This window comes from Phaseolus vulgaris, chromosome 8, assembly GCF_051622355.1.
Source record: "Phaseolus vulgaris cultivar YP4 chromosome 8, ASM5162235v1, whole genome shotgun sequence".
NCBI lineage: Eukaryota > Viridiplantae > Streptophyta > Magnoliopsida > Fabales > Fabaceae > Phaseolus > Phaseolus vulgaris.
The window spans coordinates 35,377,038-35,397,022 of record NC_143505.1 but is presented as its reverse complement, the minus strand read 5'-3'; the positions used below and the strand labels follow the sequence as shown (position 1 = coordinate 35,397,022).

General features: G+C 41.5%; 2 protein-coding genes across 6 annotated transcripts; one reads left to right on the top strand and one right to left on the bottom strand.

The window, feature by feature from the left end:
* Positions 1–313: 313 nt before the first annotated feature.
* On the bottom strand, positions 314–5,177 carry LOC137824291 (putative beta-D-xylosidase 7). Its single transcript, XM_068629866.2, has 6 exons — positions 4,652–5,177; positions 4,254–4,553; positions 3,060–3,229; positions 2,737–2,834; positions 1,282–2,049; positions 314–1,164 (listed from the first exon to the last, which is right to left on the bottom strand). The coding sequence occupies exons 1-6, from the start codon at positions 5,057–5,059 to the stop codon at positions 575–577; spliced, it is 2,334 nt and encodes a 777-aa protein (XP_068485967.2). The 5' UTR covers positions 5,060–5,177; the 3' UTR covers positions 314–574.
* Positions 5,178–11,110: 5,933 nt separating this feature from the next.
* On the top strand, positions 11,111–12,911 carry LOC137826657 (protein POLYCHOME). 5 transcript variants are annotated; one of them, XR_011083566.2, is made up of 3 exons: positions 11,111–11,500; positions 11,921–11,991; positions 12,444–12,911. XR_011083566.2 is itself a non-coding variant. In XM_068632725.2 (3 exons), exons 1-2 carry the CDS (start codon positions 11,195–11,197, stop codon positions 11,970–11,972), a joined length of 381 nt encoding a protein of 126 aa, XP_068488826.1. In that variant the 5' UTR covers positions 11,118–11,194; the 3' UTR covers positions 11,973–11,991; positions 12,444–12,911. The 5 variants fall into 5 exon arrangements, 2 of the variants coding, with proteins under 2 accessions (XP_068488826.1, XP_068488825.1); XM_068632725.2 differs by having other exon boundaries at positions 11,118–11,523; XM_068632724.2 differs by having other exon boundaries at positions 11,125–11,500; positions 11,929–11,991.
* Positions 12,912–19,985: the final 7,074 nt, after the last annotated feature.

The window sequence follows — 19,985 nt, the reverse complement described above, 5'->3', positions numbered from 1 at the left end:
AAATAATAAATATTCTTTTATTTAAAAAATCTTGTTTTTCAACTAATTACTTTTGTTAGTTTTTAGTATTTTTTTATTTTTATATTTTTCAAATGAATTCTACTATTTTTTTTTTATTTAACATTTTTCTGATTACTTGAATAAGTAATGCTTATACAACGTGATGGTTCAACCAAGTTTTATGGATGGCTTCTGGTGGCGCTTGGTGCTTTTATCAAAAAGTGTTGAATTACCTTTCTTCCGTTGCTTTTGATACTTACCAATGACTTTTAGCTAATGCGAATATTAAAATTCCTAGAAGTGACAACTAAAGTGGATAAAGTGCTTTTATTTATTTTATTTAGGTTTGATACTAAAATAAGATAAACTTTTATAAGTATACAACGATGCTAAATAACAAGAAGCGAGATTATTGATTCATGGAAGAAAACTTCTCGACACTTTTTTGAAGTCTCCCAAATGTCGATCACCACGTGTACAATCTGTGAACGAACACTGCCAGGATGTAACATCTTTGCAGATTGGTTATTTATGGCCTTAAGGCGTTACTTGGTTTAATACTGCAATGGTAGCATCAAACTGTAACTTTTAATGGGTACTCTTGGTCCCCCACAAGCAACAAATAAGACCCTTCTTCAATCACCAATGAACCAACTTCGTTTGCCATGCTAAGATGGTCACACGGGCTTAGCTCAAAACCCACTTGAGCAGTTTCCCCTGCATTTAAGTTCACACTTTGAAACCCCACCAATTGTTTCACCGGATTCCCTTTTCTCACTTGTCCCTTCTTCAAAAACAACAACACTGGATGCTTCCCTGCCATGTTACCATGATTTGTGACTCCCAAAGTGATTGACAATGACATGGATTGGCATGTTTGTTCTCCCAAGTCTGAAACCAGTTTGTAACGGATGGTTTCAGAATTTTCAGTCATCAAATGGGTGGAGGATTGGTTGATGTGGAGGGTGCTGTGTGAGAGAGAGAGGAGATTGTAGGAATATTTTGTGTAGCTTAGGCCATAGCCAAATTCATAGACCTTTGGACCAGTGTAAAATCTGTAGGTTCTCCCCGGGTAGCCTGAGGCTGGATCAGCTCTCATCCTCATATCAGTCATTGGTATTCTGATGAAATCCTTGGGGTACCAAGTAATTGGTAGTTTACCACCTGCATTGCAGTGATGAAAATAAATCACCCCATGATGTAGTATGTGTTATATACCTTGTGGGTCTGATGTGTTGTGTGTGTTCATATGGTGACAAATAAAGTGTAGTAGAAATTTACCTGGGTTATGGTCACCAAAGATAACTTGTGCCAGAGCCACTCCTCCAACTTCTCCTGGGTACCCGGCCCACAAGATTCCTCCAACTTTGTTATTAAACTTGGCTGAAGTGATATCCACTGGCCCTCCACACAACAGCACCAAAACAACTGGCCTCTTAGAAGCCTTGGCCACACTCTTGATCAACTCTTCTTGCTTCCCTGGCAAACCTAGGAATTCTCTGTCATGTGACTCCCTCTCTTGACTTTGATCCAACCCCATAACAAGCACCACATAATCCATCTTTTTTGCAACCTCCACTGCCTCTTCTATCCGTGCAGAGACACATTGTGGGCCATCATCACACCCAGGGTGGTAAGTGGTGTCCTTAGAATAGCCTTCAAAGCCTTGCAAAAGGGTCACCAATTTGCAAGGACGACCATAATAGTTTCCTAAGGAAACTAGAGACGAGGCATTGGCATTTGGGCCAATCACAGCAACACTGAGGCCTGTTTTTGGAAGTGGGAGAAGTGAATCAGTGTTCTTTAGAAGGACTATGCCATCTCTTGCTGCTTCAAGAGCAAGTTGGAGGTGTTCTTTGGAACACACTTCGTTGGGACCAATGGTGCCATAGGGAAGCTTCGTGGGGTTCCCATCAAATAGGCCTAGCCTCATTCTTATGGAGAATAGGTTCTGAAGAGCACGGTCCATCTGAGATATGGACAATTTTTTCTGCGACACAGCTGATTTTGCATGCTGAGTTATGTAATCACCACACTCTACATCCATCCCTGCAAATCAATGTTGATTTCTCTATAAGCCAATGATCACAATCCATCAAAATTACTTATGCCATGTACAATGGTGCTTCTCCAACACCCCTCTGACAAATTTCAAATTATATTATACAATTATATCACATGTAATTTTCTAAAATTATAAAACACACTAGACATAGCTGACCTTATTTGTATTAGTATAAACTTTTAAAAATAGAAGTAAATAAGTACATGATACAATTAGAATTATATGTAATATCTAACATAAATACATATACATATCTAACACAAATATAATATGATAAAACTACTATTTGGTCTTAATGTTATTTTCGTAACATTTAACCTTATATTTATATTAATAAATTATAATATCATGATTATTTTAAAAGACAAAACAAGGTGTCGGTGCATGTGATGATTGTCCCTGTATAAAAGTGGTTTAAAAATGTGTGGAGAAAAAAACTCACTAGTGGTGTGGGCCATTCCACATGACTTTGCTAGAAATATTGATTTGAAAAACAAACGTCAAAAGACAAGTGGGAAAATCATCATGCATTGTCAATATTAACACAATTACATAATTACCTTGTGATTGCATTTAGATAATATTACTCTTTGATTATCACATAAACAAAAATGGAAAAAAGATGTATGGATAAAGAATAGACAAAGGAGAATGCACTATATATATAATACCTGCCCTAAAGACATCGGCTATAGCATCTTCTGCTGTTTTTGCATAACCTTGTTTGTCGTGTATGATAGAGACTGCTCCACAATCTGACGTAATATATCTGAAATTTTGCAGTAGAAGAACTTGTTTTAGTTTTAGACGTCACTCTCAAATTTGGTTGTATCTTACCTTCAAAGACATGCAATGAAAAATCCAAATGTGGTAGTATAATGGAAAAAGAAGTTTCAACAGGAAAGAAAACAAGGTTGTACTCTTCCATTGACCCGTGATAGGTGATATATAATTATGGAGCATTGCTTTAAAAAGGGCCAAGCTAAGAACATACCCATCAAATTTCCATTGTTGTCTTGCGGTTTTGGTTAAGAGATTAAAATCTGCACAATTTGGAACTCCATTGACACGGTTGTAGGCACACATTATGCCACTGGCTCGACCTTGCTGAATGCAACTCTTGAATGGAGGTTGGTACGTGTCTGCCAAATCTTGCATTGAGACCTGAATCACAAAGGGTGTGGACAAAATTATGAAAAGTGCAAAAAGGGAAAAGGATTAGGTAGAGAGAGTAACCCGAAAGTAATCATATTATGAGAAGGTATGATCAATCACGTTTGTATATTTTTTTTTCATAATTAAAATCAAAAAGTAAATTTTTAAATTATATATGCACTAATTTTAAATTATATATAAAATAATTTTCTTAATAAAAAACACAGGGACGTGATACATTCAAATTAATACAAAAAAATTGCATATAATTGACAATCATACAGCAAATTATTTAGGAATGAAATATTATAATTGACTGCTTGAACTTTGAAAAAAATAAATGTGACAAAAAAAATAATATTAAAATAAAACGAGGTTTTCAAAGTTCCGTTTTAGGCTATTTTCTTTTTAAATATCTAAAAGGTGCTAGAGTTAGTGGTAACATAAATGCTCCTTAACATATATTTGCAAATGTGTTTTTAATTATTAGATAAACTTTACTAAAAGTCATACCAAATCCTACTCCTTTGATTCCCAATCACGATTTTTTAATTTTTTTACCAACAAAAATACACTATTTTTATACTAATCCATAAAGTTAAGCAGTCCACTAATGCCATCAGAGCAATAAAATATCTTGTTTAATCATTAAAATATATTTTTTAAACTCAACAAAGATTTTTATTTAAGTAGATAGATGAAAAAAGGACTATTAATTCTTTCGAAAATTCAATTCAGTGTTTATTGTAGAATAAAAATTAGTTGTCGTCTTACGTTAATATACGTATTAAAAAAATAATAAAGAATCCAAATTCAGTTCTTCCATTGGAGTTACTATATATAAATATGTTAAGTAAAAAAGTGCTTCAAATTCCAAAAATGACAGATATCATGGTTCAGAGTTCCAAAAAAATGAATGAGTGGTATGGTAGCATGGAAGCAGAATAAGAAATAATTAATTAGTGATTATGGTGGAGAAAGCATGAAGAAAGAGTGATTTTAAGACAGTGAGTGAGAAAGAAGAGAGACTTACACGAGCATCGAAGACGAAGCGATCGAGGCCCTTCCATTGGTCCACATCATAGGCTGTGAAGTGCTTGCAACAAGCAGAAGCTTGAAGCCTCTCCCCAAGTTCCCCTCCTTCAAAGGAATCACCTTGAAGCCCTCTCACGTAAGCCACACTGTACTTTGCATTCATCAATGGGTCTTCTCCCACTGTCTCTTGCCCCCTGCCCCACCGTGGATCCCTGAAAACGTTAATGTTCGGAGCCCAAAACGTCATCCCTAAGGCTTGCCCTGCATTGTACACCGCCCTCGCTTCCCGGCCAATCGCCTTCACCACACACCAACCACAACAATAATATATTTTTAGAAAGTCTCACATCGGGCATTTAGAGCATTTAGAGGTACTGAAAAGTTGTTTAAGCTGACCTTGCTGATATTGTACCAGAGGTTTTGGTCGAAGGAAGCGGCAGTGAGAATGACTTGAGGGAAGCTGGTGGCGGACTTGATAGTGCCATTGAATCTGATGCCGAGGCCTGCGTCGGCGACACCGTGCAAAGCTTCGCTCCACCACTGGTATTTGGGGATGCCGAGTCGGGGAATCGCGGGCGCTGAGTTAACGAGTTGGGCGAGTTTCTCGTCGAGGGTGAGTTGCGAGACCAGGTCTTTTGCTCTCTGGGGGATAGGGAGTTTGGTGTTGCAGAATGCGTAGTACGGTGAGTTGGAGGAGGAGTCGCAGGAGTGAGGAGGCTGAGTTGACTCGGCAAGGAGAAGGGTGAGGAGAAGGAAAGAGGTGAAAAAGAATGCATTGGGAACTGAAGAGGGAGGGAGAGTCATGGTGTGAAGTGTGTTGGTTGTTTGGTAAAACAGAGTGTGAAAGGCGCGCCTCTCTGTGTAAGGTTCCACTTAGGATAACGTGATGCTCTGTAATGTCACTCAACTAGTAGGAAGAAAAAGCCTGTTTTTAACAGGGTGATCACCAAATAAAAAATATTTATTTTAAAATCATAATATATATTACTATATTATTAAAGTGGATTGTTAAGTCAAGGTTATATTTCGGAAGAATACCAACAAAACTTTTTTCTTTTACCACCTCCACATTTTCTCTTACTTTTATTTAAAAACTATATATAACAATAAAATATTAAATTAAAGTATTTAATTAAAATATAAATTTAATTATTAAATAAAAATTACTATCATTATTAGAAAATGAGAAACTATTACTTGCATATTATATTAGAAACTCCGAATATTATTATATTTAAAAAATTTAACATTAACAAAATACAGAAAAAAAAACATCACAGTGTAAGGTTGGACTTAGATAAGGTGGTGGTTCAGACTGCATTGTCAAGATCTCTCTAATGCCACTGGACAAGAACTCCGAATATTATTATATATAAAAAAATTAAATTCAAAAAAATATAAAGAAAAACATGTACTTGTGAATGACTTGGTCAAGTTTTTCTTTTCAAAAAAATTTAAACTTTTTCTTTAAAATTGAGTAATCAATAACCTCTTAAATTAGTCCTGAACAAATTACAAATGAAAGCACTTGTATAAGTGTTTTCAAAAATTAAATATAATAATTGTTATATATTTATCATCTAATTTTTGTCATTGCACCTCTTATTACGCCTTATTTCTCTGGTGTTTTGATTTGAAATTTTTTACCAGACATTCTTTATTGTGTGAATTGAGTTGTGACTAAGATTTGAGCATCAAAATCGTTCCACAAGATTTTCAATGAATTTTTTATTCATCATTGCCACAACTGAAAGAAAAGTTCGTTTCTGTGTGAAACTGTTTGATTACTTTCTAACTGAATACTCGTCTATTTGAGCGGAAATTTGTCGCGTTTCGTCCCAAATTCTGTTAAGATTCTTCCATAAGATTTCAACAAGAAATTCTTTTTGGGAAATTTTCCAGAAACTTCTTGCACTCCAAGGCGCTCCTCTTTCCAGATTTGCGAAATTTTGCCCTAGTTTCTGCAATTTTATTCTGAGTTCATATTGCGCTGAAAAGTTCCAAAAACACTTACACAGGTGCTTTCATTTGACGTTATCTAGTCAAAGAGGCACGTCCAAATAGAAAACACAGAAGAAGATATAAGGAAGAAAAACCAGGATGTTCTGTTTTCGAAAAAACAAGTTTTCCAGTTTTGTTTGCTTTCGGTCCAGGACTTATTACGCTTTATTCCTCGGGTGTTTTAATTTGAAATTTTTACCAGACATTCCTTATTGTGTGTATTGAGTTGTGGCTGAGATTTGAGCCTCAAATTCGTTCCCCAAGATTTGGAATCAGTATTTTATTCATCATTGCCACGATTGAAAGGAAAGTTCGTTTCTAGGTGAAACTGTTTGATCATTTCCTAACTGAATACTCGTACGTTTGAGTTAAAATTTGTCGCGTTTCATCCCAAATTTTGTTGGGATTCTTCCATAAGATTTCAACAAGAAATTCCTTTTGGAAAAGGTTTCAAAAACATGTTGCACTCCAAGGCGCTCCTCTTTCCAGATTTGTGAAATTTTGCCCTAATTTCTACAATTTTATTCTTAGTTCATATTGCGCTAAAATGTTCCGAAAACATTTACACAAGTACTTTCATTTGTCGTTTGTATCCAGTCAAAGAGGCACGTCCAAAAAGAAAACACAGAAAAATATAGAAGGAAGAAAAGCCAAGACGTTCTATTTTCGAAAAAAAAACAAGTTTTCCAGTTTTGTTTGCTCTCGGTCCGGGATTTATTACGCCTTATTCCTCGGGTGTTTTGATTTGAAATTTTTACGAGACATTCCTTATTGTGTGTATTGAGTTGTGGCTGAGATTTGAGCCTCAAATTCGTTCCCCAAGATTTGGAATCAGTATTTTATTCGTCATTGTCACGACTGAAAGGAAAGTTCGTATTTGTGTGAAATTGTTGTATCATTTTCTAACTGAATACTCGTCCGTTTTAGCTGAAATTTGTTGCGTTTCATCCCAAATTCTGTTGGGATTCTTCCAAAAGATTTCAACAAGAAATTCTTTTTAGAAAATGTTCCAAAAACTTCTTGCACTCTAAGGCACTCCTCTTTCCAAATTTGTGAAATTTTGCCTTAGTTTCTTGCAATTTTATTATGAGTTCATATTGCGCTGAAAAGTTCGGAAAACACTTAAACAAGTACTTTAATTTTTCGTTTGTATCCAGTCAAGGAGGCACGTCCAAAAAGAAAATACAGAAAAAGATATAAGGAAGAAAATTCAGGACGTTCTGTTTTTGGAAAAACAAGTTTTTCGGTTTTGTTTGCTCTCAATCTATGACTTATTACGCCTTATTCCTCGGGTGTTTTGATTTGAAATTTTTACGAGACATTCCTTATTGTGTGTATTGAGTTGTGGCTGAGATTTGAGCCTCAAATTCGTTCCCCAAGATTTGGAATCAGTATTTTATTCGTCATTGTCACGACTAAAAGGAAAGTTCGTATTTGTGTGAAATTGTTGTATCATTTTCTAACTGAATACTCGTCCGTTTTAGCTGAAATTTGTTGCGTTTCATCCCAAATTCTGTTGGGATTCTTCCAAAAGATTTCAACAAGAAATTCTTTTTAGAAAATGTTCCAAAAACTTCTTGCACTCTAAGGCACTCCTCTTTCCAAATTTGTGAAATTTTGCCTTAGTTTCTTGCAATTTTATTATGAGTTCATATTGCGCTGAAAAGTTCGGAAAACACTTAAACAAGTACTTTAATTTTTCGTTTGTATCCAGTCAAGGAGGCACGTCCAAAAAGAAAATACAGAAAAAGATATAAGGAAGAAAATTCAGGACGTTCTGTTTTTGGAAAAACAAGTTTTTCGGTTTTGTTTGCTCTCAATCTATGACTTATTACGCCTTATTCCTCGGGTGTTTTGATTTGAAATTTTTACCAGACATTTCTTATTGTGTGTATTGAGTTGTGGCTGAGATTTGAGCCTCAAATTCGTGCCACAAGATTTTCAATGAATATTTTATTCATCATTTCCACGACTGAAAGGAAAGTTCGTTTCTGTGTGAAACTGTATGATCATTTTCTAACTGAATACTCGTCCGTTTGAGCTCAAATTTTTTGTGTTTCCCCTCAAATTATGTTGGTATTCTTCCATAAGATTTCAAAAAGAACTTCTTTTTAGAAAATGTTCCAGAAACTTCTTGCACTCCAAAGCGCTTCTCTTTCCAGATTTGCAAAATTTTGCCCTAGTATCTGCAGTTTTATTCTGAGTTGACATTGCGCTGAAAAGTTTAGAAAACACTTACACAAGTACTTTCATTTGTCTTTTGTATCCAGTCAAGGAGGCACGTCCAAAAAGAAAACACAAAAAAAAGATATAAGGAAGAAAAGTCAGGACGTTCTGTTTTTGGAAAAACAAGTTTTCCAGTTTTTTTTGCTCTCGGTCCAAGACTTATTACGCCATATTCCTTGGGTGTTTTGATTTGAAATTTTTACCAGATATTCCTTATTGTGTGTATTGAGTTGTGTCTGAGGTTTGAGTCTCAAATTCGTTCCACGTGATTTGCAATGATTTTTTTATTCAATATTGCCACGACTAAAAGGATGGTTCATTTTTGTGTGAAAATGTTTGATCATTTTCTAACTGAATACTTGTCCCTTTAACCTAAAATTTGTCGCGTTTCGTCCCAAATTCTATTGGGATTCTTCCATAAGATTTTAACAAGAATTTCGTTTTGGAAAATATTATAGAACTTCTTGCACTCCAAGGTGCTCTTCTTTCCAGATTTGCGAAATTTTTCCATAGTTTCTGCAATTTTATTATGAGGTCAGATTGCACTGAAAAGTTTCGAAAACACTTACACAAGTAATTTCATATGTCGCTGGTATCCAGTCAAGGAGGCACGTCCAAAAAGAAAACAAAGAAAAAGATATATGGAAGAAAAGTCAGGAAGTTCTGTTTTTGGAAAAACAAGTTTTCCAGTTTTGTTTACTCTCAGTCTGGGACTTATTACGCCTTATTCCTCGGGTGTTTTGATTTGAAATTTTACCAGATATTCCTTATTGCGTGTATTGTGTTGTGGCTGAGATTTGAACCTCAAATTTGTTCCACAAGATTTTGAATGAATATTTTATTCGTCATTGCCACGACTGAAATGAAAGTTCGTTTCTGTGTGAAACTATTTGATCATTTTCTAACTGAATACTGCTCCGTTAGAGCTAAAATTTGTCGCGTTTCATATGTCCTTTGAATCCAGTCAAGGAGGCACGTCCAAAAAGAAAACACAGAAAAAGATATAAGGAAGTAAAGCCAGGACGTTCTGTTTTCGGAAAAACAAGTTTTCCAGTTTTGTTTGCTCTCGGTCTGGGAATTATTATGCCTTATTCCTCGAGTATTTTGATTTGAAATTTTTATCAGCCATTCCTTATTGTGTGTATTGAGTTGTGGTTGAGATTTGAGCCTTTCATATGTCATTTGTATCCAGTCAAGGAGGCACGTCAAAAAAGAAAACACAAAAAAGTATAAGGAAGAAAAGGCAGGATGTTCTGTTTTCGGAAAAACAAGTTTTCCATTTTTGTTTTCTCTCGGTCAGGGACTTATTACGCCTTATTCCTCGGGTGTTTTGATTTGAAATTTTTACAAGACATTACTTATTGTGTGTATTGAGTTGTGACTCAGATTTGAGCCTCAAATTTGTTCCACTAGATTTGCAACGAATTTTTTATTCGTAATTGTCGCGACTGAAAACAAGGTTCGTTTTTGTTTGAAAATGTTTGATCATTTTCTAACTGAATACTCGTCTGTTGCCGTGTTTCATCCCAAATTATGTTGGGATTTTTCCATAAGATTTGAACAAGAAATTATTTTTTGAAAATGTTCCAGAAACGTCTTGCACTCCAAGGCGCTTCTCTTTCCAGATTTGTGAAATTTTGCCATAGTTTCTGCAATTTTTTATGAGTTCATATTGCGCTGAAAAGTTTCGAAAACACTTACACACGTACTTTCATATGTCTGTTGTATCCTGTCAAGGAGGCACGTCCAAAAAAAAAAACACAGAAAAAGATATAAGTAAGAAAAAGGCATCTCGGTGCGTGATGTCTGACGCCAGCCTTTAAATCGATGAGCAAACTGTTAAAACAAAATTTTCAAAATTTTAAACTTTTTGGTCTAACAGAAAGTTAAACCTAGCATCTTAGTATTTTAGTGTTGAACACTAGATGATTTTTTTTAAAAAAATAAATTAATTAAAACACAATTTTTCTTATTTTTTACACTTTTTAAAATCAGTTTTAGATTATTGTAGGTAACTTTTAGATATATAAAAATTTAGAAGAGTTTTAAACATTTTTCTGAAAATGATTATCTTTCTATAAGTTTTGTATTTATATCGTAACACTGAAGTGATGATTATCTCGTCAAATTTTGTTTGAATTATTCTCTGAAATTATTCGAATAATAATTTTCAAAACATCATACTTACATTTCCAATAAGATTTTAAAAACATCATACTTACATTTCTAATAAAAGAACTCCCATTATAAAATAAATAAATATATAATTTAAGAAAAATGAAGAATTAAAATTATAATTTATTATAAAAATATGGTAGTTGCGTTATTATATAGTAGGTCTAAATTTAATTAGAATAACCTTTTTTTTTGTTAGTGACTGATTTTGTTTGAATCGAACAGTAATAAATGGAATTAAGTAATTTAGTTTATAATTATTATTATCTTAAATTGTAGCGTGAGTTTGAAGTAATTAAAACATAAAATTTTAATGCATTGAAGAATTAAATATAGCAAGAATAAAGAAGGGTAATCTTTGTTTAGATTTTCTTTTCGGAAACAAAAAATTAATTATAGCAATAGGTAAAAAGTGAAAACAGTATATAATAATACGTTTGGCACTATTGCCAAATTACTTGATTTTCTTTCCATCTCTTAATCTTGCTTTCTTTGTCTGTCTGAATCGTTTGTTTGGAGACCAACATCGAAACAACAATGTCTGCTTCATCTCAATCTGGTTTTAAGAACCAAATAATGTTCAGTTCTCTTTCACCTTCTTCTGTCTTCCGAGAACTGTTTCCTTCTCCTCCCAAGTCTGTTGGAGTTAAGGTTCGGGAAGTCACACCCGCTGGTGGCAAAGTGCCCAAGATTGTGTTCGACTTTTCCAATCTACCGGAAGGGGAATCAGATCGACGGAAGAAGCTTCTGAATTCTATCGATAAAGTAGAAGAGCAGGTGCTTCAACAGTTGGAGATACTGAAGAACACCGCCAGTGCCAAGGAGGCAGAGAGGGCAAACCGAGTACGTATTTTGATGTCCATGAGGTGATGAAAGACCCATTTTGCATACCCTTTCTCTCTTCTACTTGAAGCTCCATCGTACACGATCTTGCATGCATTCTAGATAAGCCCTCTTGTGTTTTTCAGTCATTCTTTGATGGTTTTGGAATGGGGTTATGCTTAACGATTTCTCGTGTTACAGGGATCGTTGTTATTGCTTGCCACTCATTCATCACAGACCTTCATGCATTCCTCTTCTTATTTTCATCATTCTTTTAAGCTTTTTGGTATTTTAATATATCGAATTTTATCATTTTTCGGTAATTAATACTATAGGTATCCTTAAGATGTCTATAGTTGTTCTGCCTGATATTGATTTTAAATTGGAATTATGATGTATGGAGCACTATTCCAGTTCCATCAATAGTTGTTAACACTCCAGGTTTACAGAACAAGTTGTGGATGAGAAGCTTGGTTCAGAGAGTTACGGATGAATATTCCCAAGGTGTTCGGGTAAGAGTTTCATTAGTCTTTGAAAATTTGAAACCTCTGTCAACCTTATATGATATTTGTTGTTAGTTGTATATGGGGTTAATGAAGATTACTTGTCTTTATCATGATTCATCATGAAAATACCTAATCTGATGTTTTGGTTTCGGTGGATTGTCTGTGTTCTGATTTTCACACGTAGTGGACTAGTTTTGCTTCTCCATGTCACAGTTTCTCAATACATCGAATCTATGGCTTCCCAGACTTCAAAGAACAACTGTCAGATTGCAAAATATTTGTCTTCAATTTGTCTTCTTTATCAACTATGAAAGTACTTATGTATTATAATGTTTTGTGTTGCACTCTGGACCTAATCGTCAGGATTAATTTGCTGTGAAATATCTAATCCAGCAATTGCTCAGGTGTGTATATTTCTATACGTTTTGCATATTTTTAATCTGTTCTGCTTGTTTCAGGAGAATGAAAAATATAAGGGGATCAAGTTTATTGGGTAGCTGTTTAATTGGCTTTGTGGAAGGTGAAAGAAGCAAGTGTGGAATAATCAAGAGTTGAATAAACAAGCATTTTTCACTCTCCATCTCAGTGGCTTAACTGCAAGCAAAAGGGGTTCCTTGGGAGATCAACCAGTGGTTGGTTGTTTCTTCTCTTTTATTGGTTTCCATTGTTCCTTGTAGGCTGAAGCTATGGGGTTATCTAGCCATGAAAATCCATATCTCTAAGGGATTCACTAAGCTATGGATTCAATGCTACTCACATATTATCATCCAAGCTGCTTTTCACAATACTAAGTAATTGTTTGGAGAATAGCACTCATATTTTGTATTTTAATAGATTTCAAGGTTTAATTTGTATGGCTTAATTGTACAAGATTCCAAGTTTTTTTCTAATTGATGAGATAATGTTCTTCGATCTTAGTATTTTCAGATATGGCTGGTTTTGCATATATTTATTAATATTTATAAATATATATATATATATATATATATGTGTGTGTGTGTGTGCGCGCGCGCGCGTTCCTGCTAGGGAGATGGAACCTAGAGAACTATTGAAGTCTTCTTCTCCTTCCTTCGGTCGGGCAGGTGGCTGGGTGATGAACTGGGATTCTTCTCGTCCTCCTACTTATCCTTCGACACTCGGCACTCGGTCGTCGGGTGAACACCGGATGGTGGGGTACCTGCGAAGGCACTCCGACGCTCAAGTCAGTAAAGTGGGTGGTCAGCTCTCAGGTAGGTGAACAGTAATAAATGACATACCTTACTCCTTGGAATGCGTGCTATTTATATTATTCTAATGGGCCTACCTTGTTGGGCCCGTTTATCAAGGTGGATACCGCTTAGGGTTGCATTACCTAGTTCTTGAAGATGGATTAGCTTCACTGATCTCGCTTTGAGCGTTAATTGTAATGGGGTTCGGCCATCGGCCAAATTCCCATTGTAAGGGTCGGCCATCGGCCAAATACATGTGGTCTTCGGCCGTCTCAGTTAAGTCTTCTAAGGTCTCGGCCTCTCGGCCAAGTCTCCAAAGGTGTTGGCCTCTCGGTCTCTCGGCCAAGTCTTCAAAGGTCTCGGCCTCTCGGTCTCTCGGCCAAGTCTTCAAAGGTCTCGGCCTCTCGGTCGCTCGGCCAAGTCTCCAAAGGTCTTGGCCTCTTGGTCTCTCGGCCAAGTCTCCAAAGGTCTTGGCCTCTTGGTCTCTCGGCCAAGTCTTCAAAGGTCTCGGCCTCTCGGTCTCTCGGCCTCTCGGTCTCTCGGCCTCTCGGTCTCTCGGCCAAGTCTTCAAAGGTCTCGGCCTCTCGGTCTCTCGGCCAAGTCTTCAAAGGTCTCGGCCTCTCGGTCGCTCGGCCAAGTCTCCAAAGGTCTTGGCCTCTCGGTCTCTCGGCCAAGTCTCCAAAGGTCTCGGTCGGGTTGACTGGGGCATCGGGCAGCCAGGTGGGTCCCAGCCTCGCCCAGTACCGGTACACTTGCACCCAGGCTCAAGGGCAGATGCGTAAAGTTATGTCCGATGAGTCTTAAATAATGGGAGTCGGTCGGTCTCCCTTGGTCGTGCGGGTATTCCACTTCTCGAGGTGTGATGTGACTTGGGCGGCGTGACGTGACCTTTGGTGACGTGATATGATTGGCATTAATGAGGGGTTTTTCGGGCGGGAAGTATTGTGAACCGTTGAATCTAAAAAGATCTAACGGTTGAGATCGATTCGACGCTTCGAATTCCGAGGCCCATGGGCCCTATAAATAGGGGTCTTCAACAGTGTCGACACCTTGCATTTTCTGAGTTAGTTTACTAGATAGCCGAGCCTCCCATCGCCCACTGCTCTGAGAACCGAGTGACCGTTCGGCCTTTTTACCAAGCTTTGCCTTCGTATTCCCTTTCTTTTCTCACAAAGGTTAGTGATGTCAAATGTGTCTCGGTCAACGTCTCCCTCGTCCGGTCATTCCTCCCCCCCTCTCGGTCGTCCTTTTCCTGCCCTCGGGCTTTCTTCCACTTCGTCAACTTCTTTGTCAACATCTTCATCAACCTCTTCATCTGCCACCGATTCTTTATCGGTTGGGGTGGCTGAGGTGCCACCCATGGTAGAGGTGGTTAGGGGGGACGACCCGGTTAACGCTGTTGACCGATCGGATTCCCCCCTTACCATCGTGGTTGCCTAGCCGGAGTCTCCCCCCGCCAGCGTTGGCGACCAGCCGGGATCACCCCCGACGGCCGTCCCACTTGCGGATTTTAGTTGGGTGGATCCTAGGGTTGTTGAGTTCTCGTCCACTTATGACACCGAGAAGTCTGTGGCCAAGTTTTTGGCTAAGTAAGTACCCGGTGTTGAAAGCGGGCGAGGGTTCTGACGATTCCAGGGATCCAGACTACTTCAGGATCCTGCCTTGTGGGCCGATCGAGCGGGTGTGTATGGATCGGGCTGGTGCCGGTCCTCCTTTCTTTTATATGTATGCTTGTTTCTTTTCCGACCTTCATGTATCCCTCCCCTTTGATAAGTTCACAATGGGCGTCCTTCGGGCACTCAACGTGGCCCCCACCCAAGTACACCCAAATACATGGGCGTCCCTTCAGGCATTTCGCTTGTTGTGTGACGTCATGCGACTTCGCCCAACCCCCTCTTCTTTTCTTTGCTATTACGGCTCTCATCCCGGTCGCCTTGCCTCTTGGCTCTCTTTGGCCGGTCGGCCAGGGCATGTCTTGTTCGACCCTTTCGCGATCTCGTACAAGAGGTTTAAAGAAAGGTTCGTCAAGGTCGTCATTCGACCTGAGGCGACGGCCTTTTTCTTTGACCGAGCAGGTCGGCCTCGGTTCCCCCTGTATTGGACTTCCAAGCCTAAGGATTTTAAGTCTTGGCCGAGGCCGACGGAGGGTGAGGAGGAGGTGGAGATTCTCTCCTTCTTCGATGCACTCCCAAGGAAGCTTCCTTGCCGATCGTTGATTGGTGTATATACCGAGACAGCGCGTTGGGCGGCCATTAGGGGTATGGGGGCTCATCCTTTGTTGTGTCGGTCGGTGTTTTTACTGCCGTTGTTCTAACTTATGTTTTTTGGTTTGCAGCTACGATGGTTCAAGAGAAGCCGGCAGGCGTCAGCGTCCTTGACAAGTATCGGGAAAGGGCGGCTGCTCGAAAGGGGCGCCAAAGTATTGACGTTATTCCTGCAACCGCCCATGGCGCTGGAAGGGGCGAGGCTGGTCCCTCCCATAAGTCCAAGAAGAGGCCGAGGGATGGAGGCAACATTGCTACCACCCACCGTTCCCCCGGCTCTTTGCCGACACCGCCTCCTCGTCGTGAGGCTGCCGAGGCGGTCCCTCTGTCCCCCCGGCGCGTGGAGCAAGCGTCCGGGCATCAGGCTGGCTGCCAACGGCCTTCGTCCTCGGCCCTGGATCTTCTTGGGGGGAATCACAGGTTCATGCGCAGAGTTCGCGTGGCTCTCCCCGAGGGGACTCGGGAGTCGCTCCGGTCGGTCGCCCCAATTGACTTGGTGAGGAGCGGCCTAGAACTTATGTGCCGGTCGATCGTCCTCGTTGAGCACGGGGTTGAAGGCCACGACTGGCATGCCGAGGAAATTTCTCGGTTGGAGCAGGAGTTGGCCGAGGTTCGTGAGAATTTGAAGCGGTCTTTGGCTGCTAATGACGACCTCTCGGCCAGCGTTGCCCGGGAGGCTGCCGGAAGGGAGCTCGCCGCGAAGGATGCTGCTGAGGCGAGGCGGCTTTTGGCTTCGGCCAAGGAGGAGGCTCTAAGGGCGGCGGCTGAAGTCGTCGAGGTTAAGAAGACGGCCGAGGAGAAGCTCTCATCCTCGGCCGCTGAGTTGGCCGCCCTCCAAACCACAAAGGAGCAGGTCGAGGCTGAGCTCGACCAAAATTATGAGGAGTCGGAGGAGTTGCTCAAGCAATGCTTCGACCGAGCGGTGCGCCAAGCCCACGTGCTTTATGGGGGGCCGCCAGCCTCTAGTAACTTTGACATGGATTATGAGGTTTACCAGGGTCGGTTGGTACCAAGTTCTGAGGTGGCTGCGCTGGTCGCCCAAGAGAATGAGCCGGCCGGGACCGAGGCGGGGAAGGCCGAAGCTCAGGGTGGAGAGGCCGAGACCGGGATCGAAGAGGGTGAATGTGTTGAGATTCAAGATTAGGCGTGCCTTTGGCCGGGTTGTGGCCTTTTCTTTGTTTTAGCATTCTCTGAGGCCGGGGTGTCGCCTCCTTGTTTTGTTTTTTGATGTAACGCCCATATTCTAATATATCGTTCAGTTTTCATTTTGCAATGACTTTCATAAGATTTACCAAGTTATATAAACGGTCTTCCATTGATTCGGGCGGTCGGCCATAAATTCGAGCAAGTAATATATGGGCGATCGGCCATTAATTGCGAGCGTTAAACTCGAGCAAGTAAAATATGGGCGACCGGCCATAACTGCGAACGTCGAAATTCGAGCAAGTAATATATGGGCGATCGACCATTAATTGCGAGCGTTAAACTCGAGCAAGTAAAATATGGGCGATCGGCCATAACTGCGAACGTCGAAATTTGAGCAAGTAATATTTGGGCGATCTGCCATTAATTGCGAGCGTTAAACTCGAGCAAGTAAAATATGGGCGATCGGCCACTAATTGCGAATGTTGAATTCGGGCAAGTAAAATATGGGCGATCGGCCACTAATTGCGAATGTTGAATTCGAGCAAGTAAAATGTGGGCGATCGGCCATTTGTTCGTGATTTTCATTTAGACAAGAATGGTCGGTCGGCCATTTTATTTTGATTTTTAATCGAGGTGAAAACGGGCGGTCGGCCATTAATTGCGATGTTAATCAAGCAAATTTGGTGAGCGTTCGGCCGGCACTTGCGATGTTAATCAAGCAAGTGGGCGTTCGGCCAATACTTGCGATGTTAATCGAGCAAGTTTGGTTGGCGATCGGCCGACACTTGCGATGTTAATCGAGCAAGCGGGCGTTCGGCCAATAGTTGCGATGTTAATCGAGCAAGTTTGGTTGGCGATCGGCCGGCACTTGCGATGTTAATCGAGCAAGTAGGCAGTCGGTCGGCCGACACTTGCGATGTTAATCGAGCAAGCGGGCGTTCGGCCAATACTTGCGATGTTAATCGAGCAAGTTTGGTTGGCGATCGGCCGACACTTGCGATGTTAATCGAGCAAGCGGGCAGTCGGTCGGCCGGCAGTTGCGATGTTAATCGAGCAAGCGGGCGTTCGGCCAATACTTGCAATGTCATCGAGTAAGTTTGGTGGGTGGTCGGCCGGCACTTGCGATGTTAATCGAGCAAGTGTAGGTGGCGGTCGGCCATTGCTTGTTCGGTAGAATATTTCCAATACTTTTGATGAAAACGCCTCGTTAAAACCTCCCTGGTTGGGTGAGGAAAGAGTGCGTGATTTTATTGATTTTAGCTGTAATAGAACTTGAGGTGCGTGGCATTCCACGTCCTCGGTACAATTTTTCCTGAAAGCCATTCTAGATGATAGGCTCCTCCTTGTGCGACTTCTCGGACTCGGAAAGGCCCCTCCCAGTTGGATGAGAATTTCCCTTCATTTTTTCTTGCATCGTTGCGCATTCTCCAGACGAGATCACCCTTCTGGAAACCTCTTGGCCGGACTTTGGTGTTGTACCGTCTGGACGCCCGGGCTTTGCAGGCAGCCTCCCGAATCTTGCTTTTGTCACCGAGCTCACTTATCAGGTCGAGGTTGACCGCTAGGCTTTCCTCGTTTAGGGTGAGATCGAACATTTGTCGTCGTATGGTGGGCTCGGCCACCTCAACTGGGATCATGGCCTCGGTCCCGTACGTCAGGCTGTAGGGTGTTTCCTGTGTGGTAGTTTGAGGGGTGCATCTGTACGCCCAAAGTACCTCGATCAGTTCCTCGGTCCATCGGCCCTTTGCTTTGCCCAGTCGCTTCTTCAGCTCGTTGAGTATGACCTTGTTGGCGGCCTCGGCCTGCCCATTGGTTTGTGGGTGTTCCACCGAGGCCGTGATGGACTTGATGCCCAGGTCGTCATAGAAGGACTGTAGGCCTCGGTCAGTGAACTGTCGGCCATTGTCAGTTACTATTGTGTGTGGGACGCCGAATCGGCAGACAATGCTCCTCCATACGAAGTTTTGTACATTCTTCGACGAGATGGAGGTGAGGGGTTCGGCCTCGATCCATTTTGTGAAGTAGTCGACTCCCACCAGGAGGAACTTGGTCTGCCCCTTCCCTGGGGAGAATGGACCGATAATGTCCATCCCCCACATGGCGAACGGCCACGGGGAGATGATGCTGTGCAGTTCTTCCGACCTGGTGTGGTGGAGGGGGCCGAACTCTTGGCACTTGGCGCATTTCTTCACGAATTCAGCACAGTCGCCCTGTATGGTCGGCCAGTAGTAGCCGGCTCTCAAGACCTTGGCGGCCATCGTCCTCGCCCCAGCGTGATTTCCGCAGATTCCCTCATGGATCTCAGCCAGAACGTACTCGGCCCTTTTATTGGTGATGCATTTTAGCAAGGGGGTCGAGTAGCCTCTCCGGTACAAATCTTCGTTGATCATGGTGTACCGGGTGCATTGTTGCTTCATCGCCTTCTCTTGGTTGGCCTTGCATGTGCCATCCGTTAGGTATTGGATGACGGGTGTCATCTAGTTGTCGACCTCGGCCTCTTCCTCTTTTATAGCTAGACACTCGGCCTCGGCCTCCGTCACACTAGGGTGTCTCAGCCATATTTGTATGACTAACCTCTGATGGCTCTTCTTTTTTGTGACCGAGAGCTTGGATAGGATGTCGGCCCTTTTGTTGTCCTCCCTCGGTATGTGTTGCAAGGGTGCTTTGCTGAAGCGGGCGATACTGTTTTTGGCTGCGTGGTAGTACCGCTGCAGCAAAGGCTCTTTAACCTCGAAATCTCCATTGACTTGGCCGACCATCACCTGGAGTCGCTTTTGCATGTAACCTCGCGCGCTCCCATGTCGTAGGCTAGGTTCAGCCTGGCCAGCAAGGCTTCGTACTCGGCCTGGTTGTTGGTCGCCCGGAATCCAAACTGGAGGGCTTGTTCCAAGAAGAGGTCGCCCGGCCCCTCTAGGACGACTCCCGCTCCACAGCCTGTTTTATTTGAGGAGCCGTAGAGAGTCCACCCGCCCGAGAGGGTGGGTAGCGGTGTCAGCTCGACCGAGAAGTCGGCCAAGCATTGAGACTTGATGGCGCCCCTCGGCTCATAGCGTATGTCGAACTCGGAGAGTTCGACCGACCATCCTATCATCCTCCCTGCAAGGTCCGGTTTAGATAAAATTTTGAAAATAGGGTAGTCGGTTCTTACAGTTATGGAGTGATTTTGGAAGTAGGGGCGCATCCGCCTTGCCGTGAGGACGAGTGCGAGAGCCACCTTCTCAATCATCTGATATCGGGTCTCGGCCGAGTGGAGGGTTCGGCTGACAAAGTATACGGGTCGCTCCTCGCCCTCGGCTTCCTGCACTAGGGCAGCGCTGACTGCTTCTTCCGAGACTGCTACATATAACAGGATTGGGTTGTCGGGCCTCGGCTTCTGGATGAC

Excerpts from the sequence above, each read along its gene's own strand:
- LOC137824291 (XM_068629866.2), bottom strand. The coding sequence starts at position 5,059 with ATGACTCTCCCTCCCTCTTCAGTTCCCAATGCATTCTTTTTCACCTCT. Across the intron at positions 4,554-4,651 it reads TCTGGTACAATATCAGCAAG|GCGATTGGCCGGGAAGCGAG; the intron begins GTCAGCTTAAAC and ends TGTGTGGTGAAG. Across the intron at positions 1,165-1,281 it reads CTTTGGTGACCATAACCCAG|GTGGTAAACTACCAATTACT; the intron begins GTAAATTTCTAC and ends ACTGCAATGCAG.
- LOC137826657 (XM_068632724.2), top strand. The coding sequence starts at position 11,195 with ATGTCTGCTTCATCTCAATCTGGTTTTAAGAACCAAATAATGTTCAGT. Across the intron at positions 11,501-11,928 it reads AGGCAGAGAGGGCAAACCGA|AACAAGTTGTGGATGAGAAG; the intron begins GTACGTATTTTG and ends CCAGGTTTACAG. Across the intron at positions 11,992-12,443 it reads AATATTCCCAAGGTGTTCGG|GAGAATGAAAAATATAAGGG; the intron begins GTAAGAGTTTCA and ends TGCTTGTTTCAG.